Source organism: Bos indicus x Bos taurus, chromosome 14 (genome assembly GCF_003369695.1).
Source record: "Bos indicus x Bos taurus breed Angus x Brahman F1 hybrid chromosome 14, Bos_hybrid_MaternalHap_v2.0, whole genome shotgun sequence".
Taxonomy (NCBI): Eukaryota; Metazoa; Chordata; class Mammalia; order Artiodactyla; family Bovidae; genus Bos; species Bos indicus x Bos taurus.
Genome location: NC_040089.1, coordinates 45,604,459 through 45,629,435, shown reverse-complemented (window position 1 = coordinate 45,629,435; position 24,977 = coordinate 45,604,459). Strand labels below are relative to the sequence as shown.

The following is a 24,977-nucleotide window of genomic DNA, read 5'->3' as shown; positions in this document are numbered from 1 at the left end:
ACAACTGCTATTTAATACAAAGGCTCAGAGATAATACAACCAAGTGCATTCTTCTTCTGGGGTCCCTTCCAAGTCTCCTTGCATTCCTACTGGTGACCGTCTTTCTGGGTCAGAAGATATCCTCCCTGCACATTCAGAAGAGTGTCCTTGAACTTTTCTAGACTCCTTTGAGTTCAGGCTCAGAGGTCAATTTTGTATTCTCAGGTTCATTTTCTTTTCAACCGCCTTAGAAGGGAAGCTTTTTCCTACTCAGGAGTATCACCTTACCTTGAAATGAGGACCAATGTCTCTTTCCCTTCCCGGTCTTGCTCCAGGATTCACTTTCTTTCTTTCTGCGGTGGATAACCCAACCCTGGACCAGTCATTATTCAGCCTCTATTAAGGTTCATGTGGTGATAATCGCTCATGATAATAATAACAATAGCAGTTAAATTTTCTCATGTTTACCTCACCCTTCTGCCCCTGAAATATTTTTTAAATGCTTCTTTTTTTTCCCATTTTTTTTAAGGAACCTCTATACTGTTCTTCATAGTGGTTGTATGAATTTACATTTGCACCAACAGTGTAGCAGGGTTCTCTTTTCTCCACATCCTCTCTAGCATTTATTGTTTATAGATTTTTTTGATGATTGCCATTCTGACCGCTGTGAAGTGATACCTCAGTGTGGTTTTGATTTGCATTTCACTAAATATTAATAACCAGAGTAGGAAATGGCAACCCACTCTAGTATTCTTGCCTGGAAAATTCCACGGACAGAGGAGCACGGTGGGCTACAGTCCATGGCATCACAAAGAGTTGGACACGACTGAGCAACTGAGCACAGCACAATATTAGTAATTAGTGATGTTGAGCATCTTTTCATGTGCCTCTTGGCCTAATACAGTATTAGAAAGCAACTATACCTCAGTTTAAAAAAACAAAATGGGAAAAAGGGCACTAGTTATTTGAATTTAAATGTTTCACAATATGTTACTTTAACAAAATGTAAAGTCAAAATATATAGAGAGTCAAAAAATTAAGTAAAATGCCGTATGTTTCACCCTTAAAAAAGTGAAAAAGGTCTTCTTATTTCACTTTCTGCTTCAAAGCAGTTGTTGTCCACCCCCATCCCTGGCACTTAGGATACAAAAAATATATTAACACATGAGGCTGTTTGTATGTGCTGGTCTTCTGAAATGCCCTCTGCTCCTTTGCTTTCTCAGAAAAAAGCATTCAACCTACATGGCCAAGCTTAAATCTGACTTCCTCTCTGGATTCTTTCTAGAACCTGGCACCCATGTCCCCAGACATCAACCAAGTTCCTTCCTCCAGGCCCCGATGACAGTCTGTACATTTCTTCACCACCTCACGTCATATAATACTTCACTTCCAGTTCTGCCTCCCTCTTTTAAAGGGAGGTCTATTAAAGCACAATCTCTAATCACATGAGTGGCCAGTGAATTTACCTTTAATTTATTGAGTTCTTTTTCATCTACTTTTTTCTCTGATCCTTACTAAAGGTCTGTGAGATATGTAGGGCAAGTATTGCATGATCTCTGCTTTATATATGAGAAAAAGAGTCCATAGCCACCCCTTCTATGTGAGGGAAAAGGGAAGTAAACAGAGCCTGAGTTCTTTGGACTTTAATTCCATTGCCCCCTTTCACTACTTTTTATTGCTTCCTTTTAACAGAAACCAAACCTTGGTAGGAAAAGGATAAGGTCCCCAGGAAGACACGACCTGGACCAAGGAAGACTGAGGGGAGATGGCAACACACAGAGAAACCACACCTGCAGAATTACGAGGACTCAACGGTAAGATTGAGTTGCGTGTGATGAGAGCCCTGGGTGTACTGTGTGCTGACTGACTTTCAGACCTGAGGGAAGCCGCTCTTTGACTCAAACAAAGTGGATAGGAATGAGAGTGGAGAGACACCACAGCAGTTTACACTTAAAATCCGGTCTCTAGCATCACCTTGCAGAGTGTCCGTCATTCCTTTTCAGTCACCCTCTGGATTGCTCTAAGTGACAAATAATTTTGTTCAAGTCTTCAACTGCTGGTAAGAGTCCTTTTTAGAGCTGAAAGCAAAACAAACAAACACGAAGCCCTACAGAGCTGAGAATAAGCTCTGGAGAGAGTGAGAGCATTGGAAATAGTTACTGGCATGAGGAAGGAGATCACAATGTACCTTGTCTCCAACCCCACGAGCTTGTCTCCTCAGCCACTCGCAAGTCCTGCGGCAGGTCTGAGCTTGGTGGGAGTTGGGGGGTGGGGAGGGTTGCGGGGGAGGGGGTGGTTCAGGGGAGACGCCCGGGACAGGAGGGCTCAGAGCTATTTCAGACTCAAGGCCAACAGCCACGGAGACCTTGACTTACGTCACCAAAACTGTCTGGACTTGAGGGCCCTGAAGCCAAATGCGGTTTCCAGAAAAAGGATCCGCCGCACATTTGGATGCCCATCAACCGAATGTTGTCTCATCACTCTTGTGCTTGAGATCTTTTCATTTGTGAAGAGCATATTATTTTGCTTAATTATGGGCTTTGAGGAGATGGCATAGAACAGCGGAAAAAGCATGAGCTCGGAGTCAGAAAGACCTGGGTCTGAATCATGGCTCTGCGGTCCACCGGCTGCGGGGCTCTGACTGGGGGCACCTCAGTCTCCTCGTTGTGATCTGAGAACATTCTTGTAATAATTACCCATCTCACAGGAGAGTTGTTAGGTTTAGATGGTTAATGTGTGTCGAGAGTCATATTGTGCTGCCGTTCAGATATTTAACGATCAGTAGCTATGATGAAGAAAGTGTCTTTTAACACAGTGACATTTGGCAAATGAGATTTCATTTTCACTTCAGAAGCGTGTATATGGTGGTGTGTTTTCTATATATATATGACTTCCTTCTGCTTGCAAAATGCTGTTTATATGAAATTACATTTCCCAGAAAGGTAGTACTGCTGTTATTCAGTATCAAAATACCTCTCCAAATTCACATTTCCTAGGAAGTTCTCTTAGATAGAGCCTATTGGTGCCCTACTGATGCTTTTTTTTTTCCCTCCAGAACCTAGATATTTCACTTTTAAATTAACTTTTATTGGAGTATAGTTGCTTTACAATGTTGTGTTAGTTCCCACTGTATAGGAAAGTGAATCAGCCATATGTATACATTTATCCTGTCTTTTCTGGATTTCCTCCCGTTTATGTCACCACAGAACACTGAGTAGAGTTCCCTGTACTACATAGTAGGTTCTCATTAGTTATTTATTTTATACATAATATCAATAGTGCATATATGTAAATCCTAATTCCTCTGACCCCTTTTCCCCCAAATATGTCCATATGTTTGTTCATTACATCTGTGTCTCTATTTCTACCTTGCAAGTAAGATCATCTATAACATTTTTCTAGATTATACATATATGCATTAATATGTATTTGTTTTTCTCTTTCTGACTTACCTCACTCTGTATGACAGAGTGATAATTCATTTTAAAATATTTATAGCTTATTTTGGAATTATCTATGCCATGACTGATTATCCTTTTCTTTAAAAAGGGTCACATCCAGAAAGGAGGTAAGATCAGAAGCCTTTATCTGCAAAACTCAGTCACTTACTACCTGATACTTTATCTCAAGTATGGGGGTAATTATTTGACCTATGTGTTTTACAGTTTTTTTGTATTTTTTCCCCTGGGGAAAAAAAATCAAATGAACTCATAAATGGGAAAGAATTTTAAAATTATAAAAGATATAAAAATTTAACTTATGATGTGATTTTTGCTATAGATCCCTTTGTAGCATATAGGAAAATTCCCTGCAAGGCCACCTGACCGATGCTGTTGACTGCTTCATGCCTGGGAGTCACCTTGAGGTCACTTAGCTGCTCTCTTTGCCACCGGATGTTAGGAGATTGAGTAACTTTCTTGAGTAATTTCTGACTCAAGTAATTTCTGACTCACATTCCTTGCAGTCCCCATAGTGACAGTGTACCACCTAGGGTGAGCAAGGAATTTCCTTTCTATGGCTGTTTAAGGATTAGCCCCAAACTTTCAACTTAGTCTTTATTTAACACATCTTCCAATACTACCTACCTGAGTAGCCACAGAACAAATCTGTGCAGAAGTCAGATTCGGGCTTGCTGATATGTAATTTGAGTATATGCTCTGGGAAGCACAGAGTCTCCACTCTAATGAGATTCTCCTTAATGAGATACTCATCTCTCCTTAAGGACCTAATTAAGGTGGAAGATCATAGTTACTACATGACACTTATTGTTGTTTTGTTGTTGCTTAGTTGCTAAGTTGTATCTGACTGTTTTGCAACCTCATGAACTGTAGCCTGCCAGGCTCCTCTGTCCATGGGATTTCCCAGGCAAGAATACTGGAGTGGGTTGCCATTTCCTTCTCCAGGGGATGTTCCCAACTCAGGGAAGGAATCCACGTCTCCTGCATTGGGAAGCAAATTCTTTACCACTGAGCCACCAGGAAAGCCAGTAAGTGCCAATAAATAATCCAGAGATACCTTATAGGTGTACTTGATTATCTTCTTTTCCTTACTTTATCTATTTCTTGTTTCTTCTTTTTTTAATCCCTTCTCTCTTTTATTCTCCCTGTACTCCATTGTCTGCCACTCAATAGACTCACTATGGCATTCTCGGGTATTTGTTACTGCTTGCATTAGAAGTACAGTCAGTGCCCTATGGAGGGTTCTGCATCCACTAATTCAACCAACTGCGATTTTTTAAAGATATTTTTTTTTTTTGATGTGGACCATTTTAAAGTCTTTATTGAATTTGTTACAATGCTGCTTCTATTTTATGTTTTGGTTTTTTTGGCCACGAGGTTTGTGTGTATCTAGCTCCCCAACCAGGGATAAAATTCATATCCCTTGCATTAGAAGGCAAAGTCCTACCACTGGATCACCAGGGAAGTCCCCCAGGTGTGATTTTAATCTGTGTTTGGCTGAATCCATCGCACTGTTGGTTGAATTCATGGATGCAGACCCACAGACACCAAGGGGTAAATGTGCTATGCCATATTATGCTTATAAGGGATTTGAAGAGCCTTGGATTTTGACATCTGTGGAGTTCCTGGAAGCAGTCTCCTGTGGCTACTGATAGGTGGCTATACCCAGAGCACAACTGTAGACTCTTAGTCCAGGTTCTAGATTCTCATCCCTTGCTGTGTATTGCTATTACCTGGAAAACTAGAAAACACTGATGCCTGGGTCCCAATTGAGTTTACATCTCTAGGGGGGTAGGCCCTGGGCCTGGTATTTTTAAAAAGCCTCCAGAATGATTCTAACATGCATCCAGATTACACTGGTTAAAGATACTTGGAAAGCAAAGATATGACAAAGCTATACTAAAAATAAAATAAGATTTATGGCTCAAAGAGCTGCAATCATGTGGTTTGGCCACACTTGCTTGTTTCCTATCCATCAAATAACAAGTGTTTATTTTGAGGACCACAAAAAGAGGGGCTGGTTATGCCCAGGCAAACCCTGCAGCTTGTAGTCTCTGAGATAAGGTGAATGGCCATGAAACACTCTTAGAGCTAGTATTGGTTGGGAACACACTCTGAGTCATGTGCTACACTAGACACTTTTCGTGCATTATATCATTCAATGTTCTTAACCGCCCTATTAGGCATTATTATTCTTCCCAGTTTGCAAATAAACATAGATACTAGGTGATTGTTTAAATAGCTCAAGAGCTGATCACTAGTTAGAAGTGGAGCCAAAAAACTTGAATTTGACTGCCGTCTTCTTTTTAAATTCACTGCAGCAGTAATTCCCAATCTTGGCTGCCTTATTAGAGTCATTGGAGGAGCTTTGTGAAAAAAAGCAAAAAAGAATCCTTTGCTCAGGTTAACACCTAGGACCAATTTAATCCATGTCTCTTAAGAATGGGATCCAGACATCAATAGTTTTTAAAGTATTACAAGTGACTCAAATGAAGTGAAGTGAAAGACACTCAGTCATTTCAGACTCTTTGAGACTCCAAGGACTATACTGTCCATGGAATTCTCCAGGTCACAATACTAGAGTGGGTAGCCTTTCCCTTCTCCAGGGGATCTTCCCAACCCAGGGATAGAACCCAGGTCTCCCGCATTGCAGGCGGATTCTTTACCAGCTGAACCACAAGGAAAGCCCACAAGGGACTCGAATTACTGTTAATTACTGGGGTGTTTGGCAGAGATTGATCTGATAGTTTTGTGAAAGAAGGATTGAAGTCAGTGAAGAGGGAACTAGGCAGATCATTCAGGAAGTTGGACAACTTAGGCTTCTTTGGGTCTGAATTCTGAGTGACAGTGGCAATGCTGGTAGTAGAAATGGAAAGGAGAGGATGAATCCAGGAAACCTGGAAAAGAAAACCAGCTCAAGGGAAATTAACCTACCAGAGAAGGACAAAGCAAAGACAGAGTCAAAGACAACTTCAGGTTTTTAGGTGTGGCAGGCTTAAAGGGTGGTTGATGGTACCCATGGCAGAATTGAGATGCTAGGAAAGAGAACAAGTTTGAAGAGTAGGGTCGGGTAGGGTAGGGTATATAATAGAGAATTTTACTGGCCTTTCTTCCGGGAGACTAAATCTTTGTACTAACCTAACTGATGAAAAATATCATTTTTATGCTTATAGTGGGTTGCCCAAGAAGTTCATTCGAGTTTTTCCATAGCATCTTACCAAAAACCCAATGTACTTTTTGGCCAACCCAATATAATTACAAATGTTAGACTCCTAGATAATTTTAGCATAGAGGCTAGATGTAAGATCAACCAACCATGTTGATTAGTATTGCAACTTTGAGCTATCTTGACCTCCAGGACGTGGAAGAGGGCTGGAAACTGAGTTCAATCAATCCTGCTCATGTAATGAAACCCCAATAAAAACTCTGGACAGTGGAGCTGCCTAGTTGGTAAACACATTATTCATGTGCTGAGAGGGTGATGCATCTGATTCAACACGGAGAAGGCATGGTCCTCCCAGGACCCTTGTAGATCTTGCCCCTAGGAGTATCCTTTATAATAAACTATGATCATAAGTACAGTGCTTTCCTGAGTTCCGTAAGTTATTCTGGTAAATTATCAAGCCTGAGGAGGTTGTAGGAACCCATTCTTCATAGCCAGTGAGAAGTGTGAGTGGCCTGGGGACTCCCTAAAACGTGTGCCTAGTGGCTGCCTCTGAAGCCAGGGCAGTCTTGTGGAGGACCTTTCCTCATAATCTATGAGGTCTGTGCTGCCTCTGGCTAGTTAACATCAGAACTGAATTTCAAGACTTCCTTGGTGGTCCAGTGGTTAAGAATCTGCCTGCCAATGCAGGAGACATGTGTTCAATCCCTGGTCCAAGAGGATTTCACACACTGCAGAGCAACTAAGCCCATGTGCTACAACTACTGAAGCCTGCCCGCCTAGAGCCCGTGCTCTGTGATAAGAGAAGCCACCGCAGTGAGAAGCCCACACACCACAACTAGAGAGTAGCCCTCGCTTGCTGCAACTAAAGAGAAAGCCCAAGCGACAAAGACCCAGTGCAGTCAAAAATCAATCAATTGAAAAAGAATTTCTGTTCACCCACTTGGGGTGGAAACAGAATAAGTAGACACAAACATGACATAAATATCTGTAGCCAAACTCAAAATTGCATGAAACCAGTTTGCCCTCCACACTAGGGCAAGAAAATGCAGGAAATACTAAATACAGCTTTTAAATGCCCACTTCTTGATTCTTAACTGACTGCTCTCTGACTTCTCCAAATGTCTTTGGATCAGTATGATAAAATGAAATATCAAGAGTTTTAAAAACAAAATGGAGCTTAACATCTATCTCCGTTACTCCCTTGCTATGAAATAGTGGGCATATAACTTATTCTCTTTTGGCCATGGCCCTTTATCTTTCAAATGGGAATATTAAGGGCTAATTTGTAAAGCCGTTAAGGGAATGAGCATAAAAATATAAGATCTTGGCAAAAGACAGATGCACAGTGATTGCTATTTTCTTCTGTCCTTCAAGATTATTTCCAATTGGAATCATTCTTTGAGAGAGATTTTCTTTTATCCAGATTCATCAAAAGGAAGTCAGAATGATTGATGTGGCTTCCCTGAACACTCAAAGACCTGTCTGACTTTGTGGCAATAGGCTAACTCAGCCTGTCAGATGTCAGTGACTGGGTAGAGTTTTATTTTAAAGAGAGTCTTCCCATAATTGTCCACCATTTCTGCTGAGCACATGAACAGAGAACATCTCCACGGTATTTGCATCTGCTCTCTCCATGGTGCCTGCAGTTGCGTGTATGGCATTTGTCACAAACCATCTGAGTTGCAGGTGTTCTGTGTCCATACTCTGCACGGCAGCACTGTCATAAGCAGTCCAAAACTTCAGTGAAGCCCAGAAAGCCTAGGGCTCAAAATAAAATCCAGGCCTATGGGTACCTATGTGTCTCCTTAACCGCCTTCTTTTGACCTGCCTCCCTTCCATTTTGGGGGTGAAGTGGCTACAACCCTGAACCAAATCATCAGTATAGTTTTCTGGAGGAATGATCCTTTCTCATTTCCCTGGTCAAATGATTTCATTTCCCTGATCAAAATGATCACACAGAATGGTTGGGACCCATCCTTTGTGTGAAGTTTTAAAAAACATTTGTTTGCTCTGCCATGTACCATGTTAGAAATTTACATGAGGTATCCAGATACGTTTCTAAGGTTTTAGTCTATGCATTATGCAGACAGAGAGGCTGAGCCCTAAAACAATCACACTGCTTAAGAGAAGAGACAGGATTTATTTATTTTTTTACACAAATATTCGTAGAAGCTTTATTGTAATAGCCTCAAACTGAAAATAAGCTGCAGAACCTACAAGATCTTATTTTTTTTAACATAATCACACAAGGGAAAACAACCTTTTAATATACAACACTTCATGCATTCTACTACACCTATTCAAACATCCTTCAGTTAATCAAGAAATGAGCTAAAAGTAAGAACACAAGATGACAGATAGTACAAAATTGGTGTGCACTAACTAAAACAAGATTGAGGGCAAGAGGAGAAAGGGGCGACAGAGAATGAGATGGTTGGATGGCACCACCGACTTCATGGACCTGAGTTCGAGCAAACTCCAAGAGACAGCGAAAGACAGGGAAGCCTGGCGTACTGCAGTCCGTGGGGTTGCAAAGAGTTGGAGTTGCAAGTTAGCAACTGAGCTTAGTTGCTAAACTGAACAACAATTACTAAGACAAAATGAATAATTCCATTGAAGTAAACATGGTCATCATAAATATTGTTAAACTGTTGATATAATTCCTAAAATATTATATACACACATGTTGAATATTAAAATCCAAAAATATTTAAAATCAGGTGTGTCTTACTTTAAAGCCCCTTTCCTTTACTGAAGGTTTATTAACTCACGTGGGCCTGCTTTTGAGAAAGATGGCTACTTATTTCGAAGTGGAATCATCTCTTATATTTATTCTCAGATTCCATCAAGTTTATGTTTTCTAGAAACTTTATTATGAAATTCTTTATTCTCTAAATGTGGCTTAGTCAACAGAAGCTATTTTCAAATAATCAAGAAAAGATGTAGTACAACTTATACCCAAGTGTGAGTTTGCAGGCTTTAGGTTTTTTTAATACCCAGTTTCAACTTCATAGTTTGGGTTTAAACGGAAATTTATTCTGGAGGCTTTAGCAAAGCTGCTTCTCTTGCCATCTCCTCTTAGTAATCAAATCCTGGATGCTTTCCTTGCCTTGAGTGCTTAATGGCAGAATACATCATGTCATCATCCAAGGCAGAGTTTTTTGAGTGGCATATTCTCCTGGTAGGAAGGAAAAATCTGATCCAGGTGCCACAAAAAACAGATGGAAGTTTCCATACAAAACTATTAGTCTTGGATTGCTGGCTAGTGAATTTTGTTTTTCAAAGTATGACTTTGGGCTCTTACTGTCATCCTATTTCAGGAGTGGTGTTTGGCATCTTGAGCTAAAATCCAAAGGTGTAATCGAGATAGATCAGTGGTAGGAAGTAGAGGACTTGGGGTAGTTTTGACACACCCAGTCCATGTAGTAGGTTATAAGACAGGTCTCAATTTTTAAAATGGTGGATGTCAGGGGAAGTCAGCTGCTAGGGCTGTGAGGACCTAGTGAAATGATATAACAAGTGGATTAGGGAGAGTTAATGAATTAGGTTGTTGAGATTTAATAAGATGATGTCTGTTATGAGCTTAAGCGCAGGGCTGTGTTCCTAGCAAGTTCTTAAAGGGCATTTCCTGTGAGTTCTAAGGTCAGTGTAGAAGCAATAGCAAATCAAGGATGGATCAAGGAATTCCTGGCTTTTAGCTTTATAGAACATCGTTTTCTCATCTTAGTTTTTAATTATTTTTTATTGAAGTATAGCTGCTTTACAATGTTGTGTTACTATCTGCTGTACAGTAAAGTGAATAAGTTATATGTTTATATATATCCACTCTTTTTTATATTTCCTTTCCATTCAGGTCACCACAGAGCATTGGGTAGAGTTCCCAGCACTAATACAGTAGGTTCTCATTAGTTATCTATTTTATACAGAGTAGTGTCTATATGTCAATCCCTATCTCCCAGTTCATCCCTCCCTCCCTCCCCCAACTTTCTAATGGTAAGTTTTTTCTCTACATTTGTGACTTTGTTTCTGTTTTGAAAATAAGTTCATCTGTTCCATTTTTCTAGGTTCCACATATAAGGGATATTATACGATATTTGTTTTTCTCTTTCTGACTTACTTCACTTACATAACACTGTTTTCTAGGAACCTAAATGGACACACAAATCTTGGGATAACAGGAAAGCATGTAATAAATGATAGAGATTATAATTATTATTGCTGTTGTTATTATTACCATTAACATCAGTATCAAGAGGTAGTTGAACTGTCCTTTGATAAGTGAAATGATAGATACATACACAGTGATTAAATGTACTCAGAGAGGGAAAGCTAGTTGTTTTCCATTTCATCAAGAGAAGCACAAAGTTAAAGGAGCATTGTAGTAGAGTTCTGAGTCTTAGGAGCTCTGAGTTCTTCCAGCTGTGCAATTTGATTGGGATCCTTAATGGTTAGAATACACTCATTTCCAAAATTGTCCAGTAAGAATTCTAGCATCAATTCCTAACCCATGGAATCAAAATCATCCTGAAAGTGTGCTGGGAATGTGTATTTTGAATAAACATCCCACATGATACTTATGATTAGATTATTTCTGATAAACACTAGGTTAGAACAATCTAGAAGGGCCCACCTGCTCTAAAATTCTAAGTAAGAATTTCTATTAAGGAAACCTTTTTTTTCCCTCAGTTTCAATTTCAGAGTGAAAGCTCTTAAGTCCTGGAATTGTGTTCTGTTGGCAGTGTGGGTCCATGTGTATATGTTGTAGGTAAGTCGCTAAGCAATAAGATTACTTGTAAAATGGTTAAATTTGAGGTCATCATTCCCTAGGATGGTTTAGAAATGACTGGACCACGACATGAGAGGCGAACAGATGACCTCTTGTTGTCTCTTAGAAACCTATGATTCCACAAGGATGACACAGGTTTCATGCATGATCTGTCCTGTTTACCCTCTCTTGTCTGAAATCAGTGAGTCACGAGAAACCAAAATTGCTACAGAAATGTCAATTTGGAAGACGTCTTTGTGTTAGTTAGAAGGATTTTTGTGGAATTATGACTTAAGCTTTTGTGTCTCAAAAGATGAGGTAGAATTTCCCTGGAAAAAGACTCAAGAGAACCCAAGGAAATGGGAGATTTATTTTGTATTAAATACTTGGAAAAAGCCAGGAATCTCAATCCATTAGTCATAACCAAGTGTCCAGAGATGGTGCTGTTCCTCTGATGACTCTTGGAAAGATGGCAGATGCTTTAATGTGACCTCCTCTTCCATTCTGGGCTCCCAGCCCTAGTCTGTGTTGTCTATTTACTTCATGGCTGAAACTGTTCTAATAAGTCAACTCTTCTGCTTTCATTGTCTCTAGCCTATTTCTGCTCCAATCCATTCTCTACACTCCTGCCAGAATAATCTTGAAATGCTACCTTGCAAGCATCAATACCTTTCTTAAACCTCAATGGCTCCTATTGTGTTTATATATAGATATTATAAAACTAAAGATTCTCAGATGGATAAGTACTCACAGTCATTGCTGTTAGCTCCTCAAATCCAAACAACTTTGTCCGGTGTTTAGGGACCTAAATAAGGACTCCTGCTTATGAATGACAGAAACTGGCTTGAGGGAGAAGGAAAAGTCAATGGTTCACAAAACTAAGTATCAGGAAGAAAAAATGTGGCTAGAACCAGGGGCTTAAACATCATTAGGATTCTCTGCCTATCTTTTCTCCTTAGTTCTCTCTGTTAGCTTCTGCCAGCTTAAAAAGTGTACAACATGAGAGTTTCGAGTTAAGTTTTATTTGGGGCAAAATGAGGATTATAGTCTGGGAGACAGCTTCTTAGATAGCTCTGAGAAACTGTTCCAAAGAGGCAGTGGGGAGGTCAGCATGTATGTGGTTTTGGTGAAGGGGGAGTATATACAATCAAGCACATATTTTTTACCGAAAACTTCTAGTCTCATAAAGGTTACTGCTAGTCACTGGAGCAGACAACACCATGAAGGATTTTAGTGCTTTTCTAGATATGAGGAGATACGAGAACTGGACTCATAAAATCATCTCTTGAAAATATCTAACTATCTGAAGACTTGTTCTGCCAGTTTTTCCCAGAGCACAGAGTGCCTTATTTCTTCTCTCCACCCTGAACTCCTTTCAAGGGGGTGTTGAAAGTCAGCATCTGCAGCAGCACTTGATTTAATCCTTGTAGAGGTAGATGGCAAGTGCTCATGGCAAATGCTAATTTGTAGTTGACACTCCCTTTCTCTGTGACCTCTAGTGGCTTTAGATTTACATTTTTATAGTTATTTCATTGGACAGAAAAAAATATTCAAGTCATTTCAAATTATAAATCCTGAAGAAGATATATCTCTTTGAATACCTTGGGATAGCAATGGGAAAGTGTAGAGGTTGACAGAGAAGGAATTAGTATCAGCCCCCGTTGGAACTACATGATGAGTTTGGGGTGGGGTGGGAGAGAGCAGTTCCTTAAAAGAAGGAGGTGCTTATCAGACTAAAATGAAGATTTGGGGGTAAATCAAGCAATTGTATCTATTGCTAGCACACAGAGGGTTAAATAAACTTCTATGAACACATTTAATGCTACTCTTTGAATTTTTATATAAAACAACATAAGTATAGACAATGTTTCTTCAACACATTATGTACCTTTCAGCTTCTATGACTTTTGTAGTACAATTTCTTATATCTCAAATATCCTACCTTTTCTCTCTGCTTAGATGTGGCTACGTGACCTAACTGAAGTTACTGTTTCTTCTTGGCTTTCTCTGGGCTTCAAAGATGACATGTGATGACTATGCCATGTTTATACAATTCAGTTGGCACTTAGGGTATCCTGTCTGGTATTAACAGTTACTCTTTCATGTGTATATCCTGTCTTACCTAATAGGTTATAACCATCCTCAGAACAGATGTATTTAAACTCCATTACAGAGATGATTGCTGCTGGCTATTATTACTGTTAAATCCCTACTTTATCGGAGAAGGCAATGGCACCCCACTCCAGTACTCTTGCCTGGAAAATCCCATGGATGGAAGAGCCTGATAGGCTGCAGTCCATGGGGTCGCTAAGAGTCAGACATGACTGAGTGACTTCACTTTCACTTTTCACTTTCATGCATTGGAGAAGGAAATGGCAACCCACTCCAGTGTTCTTGCCTGGAGAATCCCAGGGACAGGGGAGCCTGGTGGGCTGCCGTCTATGGGGTTGCACAGAGTTGGACACGACTGAAGTGACTTAGCTTAGCTTAGTTAGCTTAGCTTAGATGTGAAGAGAGAGGAATTTGGCAAACAACAGCAAGGAAGTCAAAGAATGAGAATACAGTTGCTTTCAGTATCAACAACTTATATTAATTGAACTGATAACCGCCACTGTTATGAACTTTGATCAAGGAAAGAGCATGGTAGAAGTTTATCCCTCAGTGAGTGTGGGTATTAGTTTAGGAAAGGCTACCCACTCCAGTATTCTGGCCTGGAGAACTCCATGGACTGTATAGTCCATGGGATCACAAAGAGTCGGACACAACTGAACGTCTTTCACTCACTTAGGGAAACATCTTCAAATGTTCTCAGTATTTTGAAAGGAGCTACTTCCAGGGCTGAGCTTCCCATGTGTCTCTGTGGTAAAGAATCTGCCTGCCAATGCAGCAGATCCAGGGGATTTGGTTCCATCCCTGGGTCAGGAAGATCTCCTAGAGTAGGAAATGCAACCTGCTCCACTATGCTTGCCTGGAAAATTCCATGGACAGAGGGGCCTGATGAGGTACAGTCCATGGGCTTGCAAAGAGTTGGACGTGACTGAGCATGCATGCACTTCCAGCGCTATCTCTGCATTGGTAAAGAAGAGTGTAGAGTTCTCTGTCTTTAAGGTCCTTTTTTTCACACTCATCTCTATACCTGAATATAAATACCTCTCTGTTTGACAGGGACAGTTTCACAATTAGCAAATTAAAACAACCTAAGTCTACACTCTTGAGAGTAGTGATGGTTTGCAACTTGTGTAAACCTGGGTATAAAGTATATTGTGTTGAGTACTCTAATTTGGAATGCAAATATTTTTTCAATAAGTTAACACATTAGATTTTCATCATATGAATAAAATACTGAAGGTAGTCTATTGAATTAGATGCTTAATAAAATAGATAGGATAGAAAAACATGGTTTTGTAGATTAAAACTTCAAGGAAATTTTTCATGACAAGTGTAGAATAAGGATTTCAAAATTGTTCCTTGGCCTGAATCTTTTTTCCCCATTATACTAATTCATTAAAACTGCTTCACAACTTGTGTAAGTTTCTAGATGGACAAGAGGAGATAGTGGGACTGCACTCACGAGGATAGTTTTAACTCCCATCCAGTCTTTCACATTAAGTCTTTAAACAACAAAATTGACTAAATTTTGACTTCCTCCTGGGAAGAATGGGTAGAGCTGAAGGATGTAGAGAGCTGGAGTGAGTGACATTCTCAAACTTATGACGAAAAGGAACCAAACTAAATTCAAATCTCAGACTTAAAAACAAACAAACAAACAAACTTTGGATGTACAACACCAAGAGTGAACTCTAAGGCAAACTATGGACTTTGGGGGATAATGATGTGTCCTGATAGCTAAGGAAAGGGAACAGGAGAAGGGAAAAGTCTATTCTTGGGACAAAGCACAGAATTAAGTACTGAACCCAGAACTGCAGCCAGGGGAGGGGCAGGAAAATTGAGAAGGCCATACACCCCAGGGACACAGACATGTTTATGGGTCTTAATGAGAACACCACCAGGTATGGGCTTCCCTGGGGACCATGGTTAAGAATCTGCCTGCCTTTGTGCCAGTACCATACTATCTTGATTTGAATCAGCCAGGACATGGAAGCAACCTAGATGTCCATCAACAAATGAATGGATAAGAAAGCTGTGGTACATATACACAATGGAGTATTACTCAGCCATTAAAAAGAATACATTTGAATCAGTTCTAATGAGGTGGATGAAACTGGAGCCTATTATACAGAGTGAAGTAAGCCAGAAAGAAAAACACCAATACAGTATACTAACGCATATATATGGAATTTAGAAAGATGGTAACAATAACCCTGTATACAAGACAGCAAAAGAGACACTGATGTATAGAACAGTCTTATGGACTCTGTGGGAGAGGGAGAGGGTGGGAAGATTTGGGAGAATGGCATTGAAACATGTATAATATCATGTATGAAACGAGTCGCCAGTCCAGGTTCAATGCACGATACTGGATGCTTGGGGCTGGTGCAATGGGATGACCCAGAGGGATGGTATGGGGAGGGAGGAGGGAGGAGGGTTCAGGATGGGGAACACATGTATACCTGTGGCAGATTCATTTCGATATTTGGCAATACCAATACAATATTGTAAAGTTTAAAAATAAAATAAAATTAAAAAAAAAAAAAAAAGGGAATCTGCCTGCCAATGCAGGGGACATGGGTTCAATCCCTAGTCCAGGAAAATCCCAATAACCGTGGGACAGCTAAGCCTGTGTGCCACCACTACTGAACCCCTAGAGCCCATGCTCTGCAACAAGAGGGGCCACTGCAATGAGAAGCCTGCACGTTGCAATGAAGAGTAGCCCCTACTCACTGCACCTAGAGAAAGCACAGCAGCCAAGACCCAGTGAAACCAAAAATAAATAAATAAATAAAAAGAAGGAGAAAAGAAAAAATATAACACAGTAATTGTACCTCCCACCCCGCACTGTGAAACTATGAAACTTCAAATGACAACAGCAAAAATATTTCTGGGCAAGGGTTGTTAGAGGAATAAGAATGTGCACAGAGAACCAGTTTGAGGCACAACCTAAAGGGAACACCAGAAACTCAGGATCCTACAGCCATTGCTTTGATGTACATCAGCCACCTTAGAAACAGGTATCTATAGAGATTTGAAAATCTGTGATTCATGGCATGTAACCTAGCAACAACAACAACAAATCACAAAACTAGCCCAGTTACTAACTGGATTAATGGAAAGGCTTCCTTTACAATTTTAGCAGAAGGAAAACAGTGCCCATGACAGTGGAACTGGAGAGGTTAATTTTAAAAGTGCACAAAGAACTTATACAACTCAACCTCTAAAAAAACCAATCAGTTAGAAAATGGACAGAGAACCTGGATAGACGTTTTTCCAAAAAAGACATACAGATGGCCATTAGACACATGAAAAGATGCTCAACATTAATAATCATCAGGGAAATGAAAATCAAAACTTCAACGAGTTTTGATAGCCAGTCAGAATAGCTATCGTCAAAAGAACAAATAAGTTTTAAGGATGTGGAGGAAAGGGAACCCTTGTGCACTATTGGTGAGAATGTAAATTGGTGCAGCCACTATGCAAAGAAGTATGCAAAAAATTAAAAACAGAACTACAATACAATTCATCAATCTCACTTCTGGATAGTTTTCTGAAGAAAACAAAAACACCAATATGAAAAGATATATGCACCATATGCTTATCGCAGCATAGTTTAAAATAGCCAAGCTATGGAAGCAACCTAAGTGCTGTCCATAGATGAACGGATAAAGAGGATGTGGTGTATATATGCAATTAAATATTATCCAGCCATAAAGAAGAATGGAATCATACCATTTGTGACAACATAGAGGAGCCTAGAGGATAATATTCTAAGTGAATTAAAACAGAGAAAGACAAATGTCATATGATTTCACTTATATATGTCATCTAAAATACAAAATCGGAGAAGGCAATGGCACCCCACTCCAGTACTCTTGCCTGGAAAATCCCATGGACGGAGGAGCCTGGTAGGCTGCAGTCCATGGGGTCGCTAAGAGTCGGGAACGACTGAGTGACTTCACTTTCACTTTTCACTTTCATGCATTGGAGAAGGAAATGGCAACCCACTCCAGTGTTCTTGCCTGGAGAATCCCAGGGACGGGGGAGCCTGGTGGGCTGCCGTCTATGGGATCTCACAGAGTCGGACACGACTGAAGCGACTTAGCAGCAGCAGCAAAATACAAAATAAATGAACAAACAAAAAAACAGAAGCAGAGTCATAGACACAGAGAACTAACAAGTGGTTGCCAGAGGGAGAAGTATGGGGATGAATAAAATAGGTGAGGGAAGTTAAGAGGTCAAATTTCCAGTTACCAAACAAATGAATCACAGGGACGAAGTGTGCAACATTAAAAATGTGATATCTTTGTGTGGTGATAGATGATAACTAGACTTATCATGGTGATCATTTTGTAATGTGCAGAAATATCCAATTTCTATGTTGTACACCGGAATTAATATCATGTTGTAAGTTAACTGTAATTCAGAAAGAAACACAGAAATTCATAGGAAAAGAGATCAGATTTGTGGCTACCAGAAGCAGCGGGTAAGAGGTGGGGGGACGGGGAATTGGTTGAAAATTGTCAAAAGGTAGAAACTCCCGATTATAAATAAGTACTAGGGATGTAGGTCTAACCTGGTATCTCAGTTGGTAAAAAATCCACCTGCAATGCAGGAGGCCCCTGTTCAATTCGTGGATCAGGAAGATCCCCTGGAGAAGGGATAGGCTACCCACTCCAGTATTCTTGGGCTTCCCTGGTGGCTCAGAGGGTAAAGAATCAGCCTGCAATGCGGGAGACCTGGGTTGGATCCCTGGATTGGGAAGATCCCTTGGAGGAGAGCATGGCAACCTACTCCAGTATTCTTGCCTGAAGAATTCCCATGAAAAGAGGAGACTGGCGGGCTATAGTCTGTGGGGTCCCAAAGAGTTGGACATGACTGAACGACTAAGCATGCACAGCACTGGGAATGCAATGTACAATATGATTAAATAATTAACACTACTGTATATTGTATATGAAAGTTGTTGAAAGAGTAAATCCTAAGAGTTCTCATCACAAGAAAAAATATATTTTCCTTTTTATTTTGTATCTATGTGAGATTATGTGTGTTCACTACACTTGGGATAATCATTTCATGATGTATAAGTCAAATCATTATGCTGTACACCCTAAACTTATATATAGTGTTGTATGTTGATTATATCTCAACAAAACTGGAAGAAAATAGACTGTGTGGTATTGGTGAAAAGACAGACTGATAGATAAATGGAATAGAATGGTGTCCAGCAATATACCCACAGAAATATAATCGACTGATTTGAAACAAAGACACAAAGGCAATTAAATAAAGAAATGCTAGTCTTTTCAACAGATCCTATAGGAACAAGTGAATATCTGGAGAAGAAAGGGACTTCAATACATATGTCACATTTTATATAAAAATTCATTTTTATCAAGGTTCATATCAATGGCAGTCATGCTGATATCATTTGCCCCTGGTATGATGTAAGAAGGAAAATTGAAAGTGAAGTCGTTTAGTTGTGTCCGACTCTTTGCGACCCCATGGACGGTAGCCTACCAGGACAATTACCTATGTGATATTCTTCTCCCAAATCCATAATATCATCTGTTCATGAGAAAATAGACTGAAATTGAGGTGCATTTTACAAAATAGCTTACTGGGGATATTTTATATAATATTTTCAATGATTCTGTAAGTCTAAAATTATTTCAAAATTAAAAGTTAAAAAAAGAGAGAAACTGACATGAATTTACATATATTTCCCTTGGAGGAGAGGCTTGAGGCAGACTCAACCCGAAAGAGCAGGCAAGGAAGCCAATCAAATTAGCACTTAAAGGATTTATACTTGATGCCATTAAACTTTCAAGCGTTTCTTAAACTTAACTGATGTGTATGAGGCCATTTCATTTTCTGTGCACAAGAACTTTGGTGGAGGAACTGGAACTTCTGAAGGCAACATGCTGGCTGTTAGTTAACCCCCGTCCTCCTACTTATGCCTTCAGCACTTAATTTCCACATTTTCCACTCCCAGGATTGCAGCTTGGGACTCTAATTCTCCAGGCTGGAGCCTCTTGACTTTACCTCTGCCATTTATTTCCCCAGATTTATGAGCTTGTGTGACATTTACCAGGATCTACCCTCTGTCAAGGGCTTCCCTGGTGGCTTAGTCGTAAAGAATCCATCTGCCAGTGCAGGAGATGTGGGTTCAGTCCTTGGGATGGGCCCTTGGAGAAGGAAATGCAAACCACTCCAATATTCTTGCCTGGCAAATCCCATGAACCAGGAGCCTGATGGGTTACAGTCCATGGGATTACGAAAGAGTTCAACACAACTTAGCGACTAGACAACAGTAACCCTTCTGTCAAAGCAGCCATAATGATCTGATTTCACAAAGGTAGGCTTGACCTACATTAAGGTTTCACCTGTAATGTAGGTGTTGCATCTACATCTTAGTAAAGTGACAGAAAAGAGAAATGCAGACTGTGAAAGGATGAGGTGTGGACCCTATTCACAGTGATATCCCCTTCTTGGGAACTGAAGCTGATGAAGACAGACCCTCAATGGCCGTGTATTTACACCAGTCCCTATTTGAACAACCAGAGTCTCTCTGCTATGAATTAGAAATTTGAACTGAAAGATACAGAAATATAAGACTAAGACAAAGTGTAGGAACTTCTGTCACTCAGGGGCCCAGTGTTATCTTAATTCTACTGTTTCTGGGGCTTAGATACAACCTGTATTAGTACCTATGGCTGTTGTGGCAAATTACCACAAACTGGGTGACTTAAAACAACAGATGTGAATTCTCTCATAGTCCTGGAGGCCAGAAGTCCAAACTCACGATGTCAGCAGGACGTACTCCCTACAGAGGCTCTCAGGGAGAAAGTGCTCCTCTCTTCCCTCGCTTATGGCTTTTTGGCTTGAAACCACATCACTCCCATCTATCTCTGCCTCTGTCTGCACATTGTCTTTTCTTCTGTCTTTCTGCTCTGTGTCTCTTATGAAGACACTTGCCACTGCATGTAGGGCCCACCTGGATAATCAAGGATGATTTTCTCATCTCAAGACAACTTAATTACACGTACAAAGACAGATGATTTTTCTAAAGCACATTGACAGATTCTGGAGAATATGGTATAAACATAATTTGGGCAGGGAGTACCATTCAACCAAATACATCACCCTTCCAGTTAATGTTTTCTTAAATTAAATAGTGCCAGTTTCTAGTGCGTGCCTGCTTGCTCAGTTACTTCAGTCATGTCAGACTTTTTTGTGATCCTATGGACTGTAGCCCATAAGGCTCCTCTGTTCATGGGATTCTCTAGGTAAGAATACTGGAATGGGTTGCCATGCCCTCCTCCAGGGGATCTTCCTGGCCCAGGGATTGAACCCGTATCTCCTGTGTCTCCTGCATTGGCAGGCAGCTTCTTTACCCACTGAGCCACCTGGGAAGCCCACAAGTGTCCATTACTGGCAACCAAAAGAACTTATATAGTTTGGTCTCTTGATGCTAGTGGCAGCAGTTATAAGTGGCTTGTGTCGTTTGTTTACTAAACTTGACTTCAGAAATTCTTCAACTTATGTGTAGTAAGAACTACATTGGAGCATGTTAAAAATGCAGGTTTCTGCCCTCCTCCCTAGAGTTTCTCAAAAAATTGGCCCAGGAATCTGCATTTTTAACAGTGTTCCCAAATGGTCCTGATGATAAAAGAAAGGGAAAATCGTGAAACCTCAGATCCATTCATGTGCCATTTAAATAAAAGCAAGAGGAGAAGCGATGAAAAATAATTTGAAACCTTTAATTAATGATGTTGTTTATATAGTAAAAACATAAAATCTTTTAAATAAGGTACATTCAATTTCTCAGAGCATCTAATATTCAGATAATTTATATTTCATACACTTTCCAACGTTAAACAATTGACTACATAATGCATTTTCTATAAAATGGTATTACAGCTTATACAGGTTAAAGTATATTACAAAAATACTCAACACAGGAAGAATGGCAGTACATATTAGGAAATGCTACAAACATTCTGTTAAAAATATATATTTTTATCTCTTTCATGTATCATAATAATAAACAGAATATATATATTTTTCTTTCTAAAATTAAGTCTTACACAGTTTCCCTTTAGGATGGTAATATGTACAAACCTTATATCTGAATGAATATAAATAGCAAATACTATAATAGTGTTACAGATATATTAGTAACTTTTACAGAAACAAAATGGCTTTTAAATAAAAGCCTCTAGTACAGCTGAAATCTCAAAGCTATTTAAATTAGACATTCTGATATTTAGTAAGACACAATGGAGTCTCATTTCTTATTTCCAGTTGAATTACTGCAAGCAGTAACAAGAGAAAATAGAGGCAGTAGATACTGGACCAGATGTGTCAGCTGGATAAACTATTTGGGGTTTATTATACTTTGGGGGAGAGATAAGAGTTCTTTCTCCACACCATAGTTTCTTTTGGGGCCCTGGGGTCAAAGCTAGTCCTTGGTGATGAGAAAGAAATCATTGTTCCCTCCTCAAGCGCCTGAGAAACAGTCATTCATCAGATCTGGTCCGTCGTGAGGAAACAGCTCCGTGACCATTTCCGGTTATAAGCAGCTTATCTTTAATGACTGGACCTGGTTTCCTATCATTTCTAAAAACAGCTTCCGATATAACCTGTACATGGTGAAGCTGTGAAGGAACCGGATGGTCTTCTTGAGACTCTGAATGACAGTCTTGGGGAAGTGGTACGTCTTCAAGTGCTTTAGGGCGTGCAGCAGGCCCTTGCGCGTGTCCTGGTCGCCATTTTTTATCCTCCACAGGCTGAGCAGCTTCAGGAGTTGCTCACTTGATTTGCACGTCTTCACTGTTTTCTCAACGTCTTCGGTCGTCACTTTCTTCCCCGGCAAGCTTTCCATCAACTTTAGAAGCTGCTCAAAGGTGAGGTTCAGGTGTCCAATGTGCCTCCGCACGCTGTTTTCACAGAGGTCAATGTCTGAATGAAGCAAAAACAGAGACATTCATTCACACAGTCTATCTAAAGCCACTACAGAACTACCCCGAGGCAAAAGGGAGTTCCCCAGCATTTCATAATTTAAAGGCCGACCTCCTCCTTTCCTTTGAGGGAGGGCTCAGGTCACGCTAGTTATTTCTGAGAACTGAGTTCAATATTATTTTGTGTTACAACAGAATAATATGCTTTCTGTATTCTCGGCATCCAACAGAGCTTTGTGAAAAGCCCACATTTGGAAAATAACAGTAAGAAACTAGAGACACATTGTTCTCAGTTTTCTAAGAAAATCTGAAGAAATGAAAAGCGTAACATTTAAAAAAAAATACAGTTAGCTATTTTGTAATATAAACTTTCATTAATTGATACCAATATATGTGCTATTTGAAAAATTAGTTGCTTCAAATAGTCTTTAATAAATAGCACCAGAGGATTATCAGCACACAGGAGATCTGAAAATCCAATAATACGAGGCCAGAGAACAGTAGGATACACATGGCCTAGAGAATATTTTGGTAATGAGCTAGGACATAAACATAGATGAGTAAGTAATGTTTCTGTTGATGACATGAGTCATTTAGTATCTGTAAGACCTAAGGCAAGTCCCTTCATCTTTCTGGGATAAAATGTCTTCATTTATAAAACAGGGAATTCGATCCCATCCAATTCTAACTGTCTCTGTTTCTCTACTTCCCTTTCTTTCTGCTTCAGGGCTAATTATACTTTCAAAGAATACATTTTGTTTGCCAAAAACAGAAGACAAGTTTACTCTGCACAAGTGAAAGCATTCAACTGTCAAAGATGTTAGTCTCCTAAAATCTGTTGCCTCAGTTTCAGATGTTTGAGGCTTTAGAGTTGTGTAGGATTCCTCAATCATTTAACTACACGTGAAGAGCAGAATGGATTTCTCATTAACATTGCATCATGAAAGCCCCCTTTTTTCCAGAATGTCCTCCCAATGCTAATTCAAGTCAGAACTTTCTCTTCTGTGTATCCCAAAGCTTATAGTACACTCTGGATGAAACTTACTCCCTTTTCCCTTCTGTATTAATTCACTCCCATCATAATACACACACACACACACACACACACAGTTTCAAAAGGAGATTCTTTACAAAACTAAAACATGAGAGTACTTGCATTTAAATAGCCCCTTTCTCCAAGAAGCTCAAACACTTTAAAGAACTTATCTCATTAATCCTCACGACATGTGCTATTAAAATGGTAATTTTAAAATAGACTGTATTGTGAGGATTAATGAGAGGATACCTAGACACTTAGATTCTCTCTGGAGAGAATTACCAGATAAATACCACATAGTTTCTTGGTAGAGTTGCGAGGTAAGATCTAAAATAGTTAAAGAACTTCTAGATATATCAGACAGGATGCTCGCACACCTACTAAGGGATCCAGAGTCAGATTTCCTGAGGTTTATTCCTACATTTGAAATGTATTTTCTCTCCTTCCAGAGAGACAGTTGAAAAATTGGAGAGTAGAGTAGGTGAAAATAAAACCTCGCATGACTGATCTAGGAACAGCTTCTCCTCTATCATTTGAAAACTATTTCAGTCCAACAATAATTCCCAAAGGGAAACAGCATCCATACAACTAAACAGGTACATAGTCTCATTTCTGTTGTATGATGAGCAGGTGTTCTGATTTCTGTTTGAGTTATTTAGTTCAGGCTACCATACCTTGGATGATCTTCTTGACCATATCTTGGTCTTTGTTTTGATGCTTCCATAACTTCAGCAGCTGGAAAGTCTGTTCTCGTGAGTTGTGTCGCTGTTTTATCCTCTCTATGCTCTCTGCATTTACTTTGGTGCCAGGCAGATTGTCTACCAGGACACTGAGCCAGTTCGGGGTAAGCTTTGTAGGAACAGCAAACCTGAAGAACGCCTCCTCACACAGGGTCATGTCTAAAAGGAAGGTGGGAAGATTAAGAAGATTTACTCAATAATTTGGGCTTCCCTGGTGGCTCAGATGGTAAAGAATCTGCCTGCAATGCAGGAAGCCTGGGTTCAATCCCTCAGTAGGGAAGATCCCCTGGAGAAGGGAATGGCAACCCACTCCATTATTCTTGCCTGGGAAAATCCCAAGAACAGGAGAGTCTGGTGGCCTACAGTCCAAGGGATCACAAAGAGTCGGACATGACTAAGCGACTCACACTTTCACTTTCACTCAGTAATTGGAATCTTGGATGTCTAATGGATAATAATAATAACAGGAAGAAGAAGAAGGAAAGGGAGAGGGAGATAGAGAAAAAAAGGACAAAAACCAACACAGTTGCATTTTCCAGAATATTGCATGCTAAAATGAAAAATTTGAATAAAATCAACCTTCTATTGCCTGATGTTAATGGCAGATTGCCAATCCAGCTCGGTCCCATGAAATATTCTTTTAGAATATTTTGGAGGGGAAGAGTTTACTAAATGTCTAATAAAAATATAGTATTGCTATAAAAAATTACAGCAAAAATTCTATTACTTAATATAATATTAACATATTTTAAAGTAAC

General features: G+C 39.8%; 1 protein-coding gene and 1 long non-coding RNA gene across 5 annotated transcripts in view; one reads left to right on the top strand and one right to left on the bottom strand.

Moving 5' to 3' along the window:
• Nucleotides 1-24,977, top strand: part of LOC113904309 — a 343,900-nt gene that overhangs the window by 298,979 nt on the left and 19,944 nt on the right. For all 4 annotated transcript variants that reach the window (XR_003514485.1, XR_003514482.1, XR_003514483.1 and 1 more), the window contains one exon: nt 1,672-1,793. This is a non-coding gene — a long non-coding RNA (uncharacterized LOC113904309). The remainder of the gene's footprint in view (nt 1-1,671; nt 1,794-24,977) is intronic.
• TNFRSF11B (TNF receptor superfamily member 11b) overlaps nt 21,226-24,977 on the bottom strand; it is a 28,176-nt gene continuing 24,424 nt past the window's right edge. The window contains exons 4-5 of the mRNA XM_027561263.1: nt 24,154-24,378; nt 21,226-22,444 (exon numbers count right to left, since the gene is read on the bottom strand). Of these exons, the coding sequence (XP_027417064.1) occupies nt 22,056-22,444; nt 24,154-24,378 (614 nt within the window). The 3' untranslated portion in view covers nt 21,226-22,055. The remainder of the gene's footprint in view (nt 22,445-24,153; nt 24,379-24,977) is intronic.